The 10,709-nt window shown below is 35.4% G+C and overlaps 1 protein-coding gene across 1 annotated transcript in view; it reads right to left on the bottom strand.

Moving 5' to 3' along the window:
* The window catches only part of LOC107023978, a 24,122-nt gene extending 15,551 nt beyond the window's left edge, over positions 1-8,571 (bottom strand). The window contains 2 exon segments of the mRNA XM_027913910.1: positions 5,052-6,513; positions 6,515-8,571. Coding sequence (XP_027769711.1) covers positions 5,052-6,513; positions 6,515-8,556 — 3,504 coding nt within the window. The 5' untranslated portion in view covers positions 8,557-8,571.
* Positions 8,572-10,709: the final 2,138 nt, after the last annotated feature.

Genomic DNA, 10,709 nt, shown 5'->3' with positions numbered 1-10,709 from the left:
ATTCTCATTCACTGAATAATCAATATATACAAAAGTGTACAAGCCTAATTTTAGGCAAGAGATAATTACGGAGATTATTATCAATTACATAGATAATAATCAATTACAAAGATAATTGCTAAATATAAAAGATGACAACTAATTAGAATATTTACCAAAAGATATTGTACAATAAATAGATTATTTCCATAATCTATCACATTCTTTCTCTTTTTTTTTTAAAAATAATTATTATTTTTTTAATCAATTTTTTTGTTTACGTTTGTTAGCTTTTTCTTCTTTTTTTTTATAATTTTTTTTATGTTCCTTACTAAATTTTGTGCTACATCCTCTTCTTCTTTTTTTTTTTATCTTTTTTTTTTTTTACTTTTTGTTCTTTTTATGTTTTTAACTTTTTTTTTTTTTACGTTTTTTCTGATTTTTTTTTGTTTTGATTTTTCATTTTCACGTTTTTTTTTCTTTTGCACGCTTTTTTTTTTGTATATTTTTTTGTTTGCTTTTAATTTTTTATTTTTTATGTTTTTAGTCATTTTTTATATATATTTTTTCGAAAGAAAAGAAACATTTTATTTATTTATCTTTTTATCTTTTCTTTATTTTTATTCTATTTTTTCGTTTAAATATTTCTTGTTTTAACATTCTGTTTTATTACTTTTTTTTTGTTACACGTTTCTTTTTTTTTAATCATTTTTTTTTCATCGTTCTTTTTCTGTACATATTATTGTTGTTGTTGTTTTCTTCTTATGTTATCTCATCTTTTATCATTCTTCTTCATTATTTTTTTTATTATAACTCTAAATAATATTCATATATTATCTTAATAATAAATTTTAGTAATCCGAATCAGATAAGCATCTTATGTTATTCTAAAGACAATTTTTAGTCCAAATAATGTATTAAAAACACTATAAACATAAATTTTTTTTTAAATAGCTAATCAATTGAATTTTAATTTATATCCTAATCTAAAAAGTCTACAATAAATTCAACAAAATCTAGAGGGAAAGATATGCTAATCTATTCAAATTTAACAATTCAATATCATGAAACGGTATAAATTACAAATTGCATCTAAAGAGCATAATGATAACAACAATAATAACGTAACAATAATAAATATAATACATGCGATTTGAAGAATTTCATACTATTGGAATCAGATTTTCATACAAGTATATTATTTAAATCACGCGAGAATATAATTACCTCGCTGCGAAAATTGATACCACAAAAGCGAGCTGTATCCACGAATTCGGAATCACGATCAAATCTCTAACTCTAACCTAATTCTCAAAAGAAATAACTCGTTTTTCTCTTTGTGTTTGCTCTATATATTTCTCTCTGTATTCCTCTGTATTTCTCTGTATCTGTGTATTTTTGTATCTGTCTGTCTTTGTGTATATTTTTTTTTCTCAACTGAACGTGTTTTTATAATATTTTTGGCTGAGAGTTTGGTGCTACTTAAAAGGAACCTAATAGAGTTGGATTAGGATTTTATTTGAAATATTGTTGAGGGAATTGGGGTTGAGATAAGGATGGATATAAAATAAATAAATAATAATAATAGAAAATCAAAAAATATAAAAAAAAAAAAAAGAGTGAAACAAACGTCCAAAGAGAGAGAAGAAAGAAAAAAAAATAAATAAAAAATAAATAGGATGAGATTTTTTAGTAAAATAAGTTAGGAAGTTGGGAATAATTAGGATAAGGGAAAGGTAATTTGAATATTTAGGATTCCCCTTTTTTTCTTCTTCTACCATTATTTTTAAACTAATTAAAAGTTGAAGATTTAAAACAAATACCATAAATTCATAATTTTTATTATTAAAGTAATTTACACAATTTATTTATTTTTTATTTATTTTAAATATAAACCTTTTTTAAAAATTGGTGTTTGACTCTTTATATTTTGGTAAAAAATTAGGTGTTCACAGTATGCCCCTCTTTGCTTGAAAACATGAAGAGTTTTCATGCAAAGACGTGAACAATGTGACTAATTTTTTACTGAAATATTTATGTGAAAAATTTATAGTAGAGAAGAGGTTTGACTGTGTCCTAACTTTTAAAAACTACCTATCCTATGTTGAGATGATAAGGAGTCAGGCGTAGTTCCAATGAGTTAGGTAGTCGAGTGAGGGTTTGTCGAGATTCCGGTTCGTAGCTCCAGCTATTACATAAAAAAAACAAAATGCAGAAGGAAAGATATGAAATCCTATCTACTCCAATAGTGCTAAGTCTTCATTTTGGATTCTCAGATATCGCTTCACCCTCTTTGGTAGGTTCATCGATTCCTGCCCTTTGCTCTGGGCATCTGAGTTTAAGACTTGAAACTTCATGATTTGACTTCAGCTACTGATGTTCTTCCGCATGATATTCTTGAAAACTTATTTTCTTGAAAGGTTGAATTCTTTTATTTTTGAACTGCAAATTTGTGTACTGTGTAGAAACCTGCACACAAAACAAAATTTCTGCCTAGTTTGCACTAGGAAATTTTGTGAGTTATTGATGAAAGCTATAAAAATCTATACTAATAATAAAAATAATGTTAATGTAGCCATTTACAAATGTAACAAAAAAAAAATAAGACAAAAGGGAGTTTTGTACCCAAATTGCAATCAGGGGTTATTGTGCCCTGTGAAGACATGAAAAATAAAATAGGGGTTATTGTGCCATGTGAAGACATGAAAAATAGGATAGGGGTTATTGTGCCCTATATACAATCCAGGGGTTATTGTGCCCTGTGAAGACGTGAAAAATAGAATAGCGGTTATTGTGCCCTGTGAAGACATGAAAAATAGAATAGGGCTTATTGTGCCCTATATGCAACCAGGAGTTATTGTGCCCTGTGAAGACATAAAAAAAAATGATAGGGGTTATTGTGCCCTATATGCAATCCAGGGGTTATTGTGCCCTGTGAAGACATGAAAAATAGAATAGGGGTTATTGTGCCCTATATGCAACCAGCGGTTATTGTGCCCTGTGAAGACATAAAAAAAATGATAGAGATTATTGTGCCCTATATGTAATCCAGGGATTATTGTGCCCTGTGAAGACATGAAAAATAGGATAGGGGTTATTGTGCCCTATGAAGACATGAAAAATAGGATAGGGGTTATTGTGCCCTATGAAGACATGAAAAATAGGATAGGGGTTATTGTGCCCTATATGCAACCAGGGGTTATTGTGTCCTGTGAAGACATCAAAATGATGATAGGGGTTATTGTGCCCTATATGCAATCCAGGGGTTATTGTGCCCTGTGAAGACATGAAAAAAAATGATAGGGGTTATTGTGCCCTACATGCAATCCAGAGGTTATTGTGCCATGTGAAAAAAAATGATAGGGGTTATTGTGCCCTATATGCAACCAGGGTTATTGTGCCCTGTCAAGGCATGAAAAGTAAAATAGGGGTTATTGTGCCCTATATGCAACCAGGGGTTATTGTGCCCTGTGAAGAAAAAAAATGATAGGGGTTATTGTGCCTTGTGAAGACATGAAAAAAAATGATACGGGTTATTGTGACCTATATGCAATCCAGGGGTTATTGTGCCCTGTGAAGACATGAAAAAAAATGGTAGGTATTATTATGCCCTATATGCAATCCAGGGGTTATTGTGCCCTGTGAAGACATGAAAAACAGGATAGGGGTTATTGTGCCCTATATGCAATCCAGGGGTTATTGTGCCCTGTGAAGACATGAAAAATTGGATAGGGGTTATTGTGCCCTATATTCAACCAGGGGTTATTGTGCCCTGTGAAGACATAAAAAATAGGATAGGGGTTATTGTGCCCTATATGCAACCAGGGGTTATTGTTATTTTATTTTATTTTTATTTGTACATTGAACAAACTAAAAATAAAATAAAATGCCCCAGATTCAATAAATAAAAAAAATCATTTTTATTGTTATTATTATTTTATCACGCATATTATATGGAAAGTAAAGATTCAAGAACTTACCATCGCGGCGTTTGTCTCTCGCAAACTATTTACATGATTCTGCCTCATACCTATTTTAAGTCAAAGAAATGTATTGTTAATTTTCCTACATGGTGGTTGGTTCGTGACTTTGAATATCTTGTAAAGCTTGACTTCTGGATCTGCCCCGCTTGGAAGATTCATCCCATTGATGATTGTGCGAATATCTTGTAGATGTTTTAAAAACAGTCCTTATCTTTCCTTGAAACACTTTTCATGGACATTCTAACTCATCACCATTTTGTGCATGTTGTGTGGTTCATTCGTTCCCAAGCGACTCTTTCGCTTTATATATTTTCATCTCGGTATCGATTTATGATATTTATTTTCCTCGATAGGTTCACAGCCCTAGCCAATATGGTGCATGTTCCCAACATTCAACTGGAAATACCGTAGTCAATTTTGCGGATTTAATTTTATTTTCTCACTTGACACGAGTTGATACTGAGAAAGAAAAATAAAAACTCAAAGAAACACAAGCAATAATGACACGAATGAAAGGGTTATGAAGGAAAAATTGTGTCTTTAGAAGTAGAAGATAAATAAGAAAATGTTTAAATGAGTGAAAAGAATCTTATCTGAAAGTACGTGACAACTTCAAAACATGACATGTACAATTGGACCGAACGTTTGATCTTTTTTCGAGTTATCTGAATCTCAGGAAACAATGTTGCACCTTTCAGTCTAAGCTTGACTTTTATCATGATGGCGCTCATGTCCAGACAAAATGTCATCATTTGATCAGTAACATCTTTCGTGATTTTTCACCAATAAGACATTCTAATCTCTGTCACTCAACTAATCATCGTCTTATAGTGCCCATAAGGGTTTTCACTCACAACACTCTCTTCTACATTTTCTCCATAGTTCGCCAACATAATGTCTCTACCTTTAGAGAACTGAAGAACATGATTATCTTTTGATTGAGTGATTAGACCGAACCCTAATGAAGGGCTGCCTACGTATCCTTTTAGGAATCAGGTCAAACGTAGTTCAATGAACTTTTCGTGTTTTTTTTTTAATTTCTTAGTTTTTTCTTAATTTTTTTTCTTTTTCTTTTTCATTTTTTTTAAGGCACCAGACCAGTGGTGTTTGAGATAAAAGAGGATACATTTTTATCTTCTCATCATAAAAATGAGAAGTGCTAAATGTAGATCTCTTGATCGAATCTGCATTGACAATTGTGTCAATTGCCTTTCCCTCCATATCCGCCAGTTGCAGAGCTCCTTTGGATAACACTTGCTTAATAACATAAGGGCCTTTCCAATTTGGAGCAAACTTTCCCTTGGCCTCGTCTTGGTGGGGAAGGATACGTTTCACAACAAGTTGACCCACTTCAAAATTCCTTGGGCGTACTTTCTTATTATATGCCCGAGCCATCCTCTGCTGATATAATTGACCAAAACAAATTGATGTCAATCGTTTTTCTTCTATCAGCGCTAATTGTTCTAACCTCGATTTAACCCATTCTGTATCCTCGATTTCTGCTTCAACAATGGTTCGAAGAGAAGGGATTTCAACTTCTGCGGGTATGACAGCCTCAGTTCCATAAACCAATAAGTAAGGAGTTGCACCGACTGACGTACGAACAGTCGTGCGATATCCCATGAGAGCGAAGGGTAATTTCTCATGCCACTGTCTAGATCCTTGCACCATTTTCCTAAGAATCTTCTTGATGTTCTTATTCGCAGCTTCAACAGCCCCATTTGCTTTGGGACGATAAGGGGTTGAATGACGATGAACAATATTAAATTGCTCACAAACTTCCTTCATCAAGTGGCTGTTGAGATTCATTGCATTGTCTGTAATAATTATTTTTGGTATGCCAAAACGACATATGATGTTGGAATGAATGAAGTCCACCACCGCTTTCTTGGTAACTGATTTGAATGTGAATGCTTCTACCCATTTTGTAAAGTAATCGATGGCAACTAAAATAAACCGATGACCGTTAGATGCTTTTGGCTCTATTGGCCCAATAACGTCTATTCCCCATGTAAAAAAAGGCCATGGAGCAGACATAGGATGCAACTCTAAAGGGGGTGAGTGAATCAAGTCGCTATGAATTTGGCACTGAAGGCACTTGCGAACAAATTGAAAGCAATCTCACTCCATGGTCAACCAATAGTACCCTGCCCGAATAATCTTTTTTGCTAGGACGTAACCATTCATGTGTGGGCCACATACCCCTGAGTGTACCTCATTCATAATTGTTTCCGCCTCTTGATTATTCACACATCGTAACAAATTCAAATCCGGAGTCCTTTTGTATAAGATATCGCCACTTAAGAGGAACCCATTGGCAAGTCGCCTAATAGTTCTTTTTTGATCTCTATCAGCATGCAATGGATATTCTCTAGCTTTTATAAACTTTTTGATGTCGTGATACCAAGGTTCACCATCTGCCTCTACCGCAATTATATTGCAATAACCATGTTGATCCCTAACTTGGATTTCCAACGGGTCAATGTAGGCATTACCTGGGTATGGAAGCATTGATGCTAAGGTGGCCAAAGCATCAGCCAACTCATTGAAACCTGGGAATATATCTAAATTCAATGGACTTGAATTTTTTGATGAGATCTTCTAAACATTGTTTGTACGGTATGAGCTTAATGTCTCGAGTTTCCCATTCGCCTCGAGCCTGTCGAATGAGCAAGTCAGAATCCCCTAAGACTAAGAGCTCATGTACATCCAGATTTATTGCAATATTCAAACCCATGATGCAAGCTTCGTATTCTGTTGTGTTGTTGGTAGAAAAGAATCGAAGTCGTGCTGTGGCAGGATAATGACAACCACTTGGTGAGATAAGAACTGCCCCAATTCCCACTCCGTTTTTGTTGACAGCCCCATCAAAATATAATTTCCATACGGGGTCATTATCAGGATTTTCTTCCTCAATAGAGTTGACCTCTTCATCAGGGAAGTATGTCTTTAAGGGTTCGTATTCATCGTCAATCGGATTCTCTGCCAGATGATCGGCCAATGCTTGTGTTTTCATGGCGGTGCGAGTAACATACACAAAATCAAATTCGGTAAGCAAAATCTGCCATTTTGCCAACCTACCCGTCGGCATGGCTTTTTGAAAAATATATTTCAGAGGATCCATTCGGGATATGAGGTAAGTGGTGTGGGACAAAAAATAGTGCTTCAATTTTTGGGCGATCCAAGTTAAAGCACAACATGTTTTTTCTAATAGAGTGTACTTTGCCTCATAGGATGTGAACTTTTTGCTCAAGTAATAGATGGCTTGTTCCTTTTTCCCCGTGACGTCATGTTGTCCTAGAACGCAACCAAAAGAATTATCCGTTACCGAGAGGTATAAAAACAAAGGCCTACCAGGCTCTGGGGGGACCAGTACCGGAGGATTTGCTAAATATTCCTTAATTTTGTCAAAAGCATTTTGACACTCACTTGTCCATTTAATAGCAGCATCCTTTTTCAATAACTTGAATATCGGCTCGCATGTAGTAGTGAGTTGAGCGATAAATCTGCTGATATAGTTTAATCTTCCCAGAAAACTCATGACTTCAGTTCTGGTTTTTGGAGGTGGCAATTCTCGAATGGACTTTATCTTGGAGGGGTCTAATTCAATGCCTCTTCGGCTAACTATAAAACCCAAAAGCTTGCCAGATGGAACTCCAAATGCACATTTAGCCGGATTAAGCTTGAGATTGTACTTTCTCAACCTTTCGAAAAATTTTCTTAGATCACGCACATGGTCAATTTGCGTTCTAGACTTAATGATGACATCATCGACATATACCTCAACTTCTTTATGCATCATGTCATGAAATATTGTAGTCATAGCTCTCATGTAGGTTGCCCCTGCATTTTTTAGACCAAATGGCATGACCCTATAACAATATGTACCCCACGGGGTAGTGAAAGCAGTTTTTTCAGCGTCTTTTTCATCCATGAGAATTTGGTGATATCCGGCGTAGCAGTCCACAAAAGATTGAATCTCGTGTTTAGCACAATTGTCAACCAAGATATGAATGTTGGGTAGTGGAAAATTGTCTTTTGGACTTGCTTTGTTTAAATCTCGATAATCAACACAAACTCTGATCTTTCCATCCTTTTTTGGTACTGGCACAACATTAGCCAACCAAGTAGTGTATTGGACGACCCTGATCACTTTTGCATTCAGTTGTTTCATGATTTCCTCTTTGATTTTATCGCTCATATCTGCCTTAAATTTTCTCTGCTTTTGCTGGACAGGTGGAAAATCAGGATGTATGGGAAGTTTGTGAACTACCAAATCAGCACTTAACCCAGGCATGTCATCATATGACCAAGCGAAGACATCTTTGTATTCAATTAAAACTTGAATTATGTCGTCTCGAATAGTTCGATCGACATGAATGCTTATCTTTATTTCTTTCACTTCTTCGGGAGTTCCCAAATTAAACACCTCTGTTTCACCTAAATTAGGTTTAGGCTTATTTTCAAATTGATCCAAACCCCTTTTAATTTCTTCATCAGCTTCATCTTCATCATATTCCTTAGACTTAGGATTCATTGTTATGAGATCAGACAACTTTTTAGGATCTAATTGTAAACTCCACATGCATGTCATATTATTAAAGTTAACGTAACTGAAATGAAAATAAGATGGCAAATATTAGAAAGAGTAGGAACACAGAAGATGACTAGAACTTTATTGCATTGAATGGGAAAGGATAGAAGGGTTAACAATAAAGCGAAACAACTAGAATGTTTGAATTACAACCCTGAGAATAATCCAAGAAAAATAAAATAAAAAACAGCAAAACAAAACTACCATGACTCCTTTTTTGTAGGGAGAGGAGTGGCTTTCCAGTTATTGAGTTGGACATTCGGGCCGATAAACTGCACATCCATATGACTAGTGCCCTCACCCCTCTGAGTCATATTTACCTCATAAAACATTTCCTTGATACCTTGGCACATTTCATCCACATCATTTTGGATTGGTAATTCTGGACACGGTTCACCCTGAGATTTAATGAAAGATTGAGCAATATGGGGGATCGGCTTCGACAGATTCCAAGCATTTCTTTTACGATCTTTTGCCCATTTTCTATCAAATCTAGTTGGATTGAAACCCAAACCGAATGTATCTTGATTACCCATTGGACTGATAGGATTCACAATCCCTTGTAACGACAAACCTAACCCCTTTCCTGGTTCATAGCCATTTTGTACCATTTGAGCCACCACCATGACGGAAGTAGAGGACAGACGAGGTTGGAGGATAGGATTTCCTTCTAAGAACTGATTAACCGTTATTATCTCTAGAGCCTGATAGTTGAGGGATTCACAACCTCTTTTAGCCTCAATGCATGGTATTGAAGGATCTCGGGTGATCGGGAGATCATCTTCACCATGGACAATGATTTCTTGTTTGTCATGTTCAAACTTGACCACTTGGTGTAGAGTAGATGGCACAGCTCTAGCCATGTGGATCCACGGCCTACCCAAAAGCAGATTGTAAGACGTGTCCATGTCTATAACTTGGAAAGTGATTCCAAACTCCGCTGGTCCAATTGTAACAATTAAGTATATTTCACCAAGAGTATCCCGTTTTGCACCATCAAATGCCCGTACACAAACATTGTTGGTACGAATCCTATCAGTGTTGATTTTCAAGCTTTGTAGAGTGGAAAGAGGGCATATGTCTACACCTGATCCTCCATCGACCATGACTCTCTTCACATAGTGTTCTTCACATTTCACGGTTTAATGTAGAGCCCTATTATGTCCAGATCCTTCCAAGGGCAATTCATCATCAGTGAAAGTGATTCTATTTACCTCAAAAATTCGATTGACCATCTTTTCCAAGTGACCTACTGTAATATTTTCTGATATATGTGCCTCATCCAAAATTCTGGTCAACACTTCACGATGTTCTTTAGAATGTATGAGTAATGACAATAAAGATATTTGAGCAGGCGTTTTCCTCAACTGATCTATAACAGAATAATCTTGAGCTTTCATCTTTTTCAGAAACTCTTCAGCATCTTCCTCAGTGACTGGTTTTTTCATCGGCAACTGATTCTCTTTGATTTGTTTGTCCCTCCTTAATTCTTCCGGAGCATAACATCTTCCGGAACGAGTTAAGCCTCTTGTTTCATTTGTTTCTTCGACAATCTCCTTTCCCTTGTGAGTAACGACAACTTTGTTGTAGTTCCACGGAACGGCCTTGGTGTTTGTGATAGGAAGTTGTGCTGCAATTTGTATCACAACTGGATCTTTCATAAATTTTTGATTTTGATCAAACGTTGAAAATTTACCAGGAATGTAGCATTTTGGTCCATTCAACGGTACATCTCCTCTTTTTATAGACTCAGGGACATACAACAATAGCTTCCTCGAGTTCTTAGAATTTGAACGTGCACCTTTAACAATTATCGGTGCCCTTTGTATGGGTTCTAAAACCATACTAGATTCTTTTCTTAAAACCTTGCTTGCTTTCCACTTTTGTTCTACTTGTTTGCTCATAATCTTCAAAAATGCCAACCATCCCCACAACACGCTCATTATTATGAGCAGGGAGTGGGTTATTGGTGACATTCGGTGCTTCCTCGTTGTGTAACTCGATTACCTTATCCTCAATTAACTTCTCAATGACTCTTTTTAGGGTCCAATAATTGTCTGTGCTATGACCTGGAGCGTTGGCGTGATACTCGCATATAACAGTCGGATCAAAACCTCTTGCATTTGGATTGACAACGTACGGATTGACAGGTT

Source organism: Solanum pennellii, chromosome 1, assembly GCF_001406875.1.
Source record: "Solanum pennellii chromosome 1, SPENNV200".
In the NCBI taxonomy this organism is placed as follows: Eukaryota; Viridiplantae; Streptophyta; class Magnoliopsida; order Solanales; family Solanaceae; genus Solanum; species Solanum pennellii.
The sequence above is the reverse complement of the archived record's forward strand: the minus strand, read 5'-3'. Positions and strand labels throughout refer to the sequence as shown.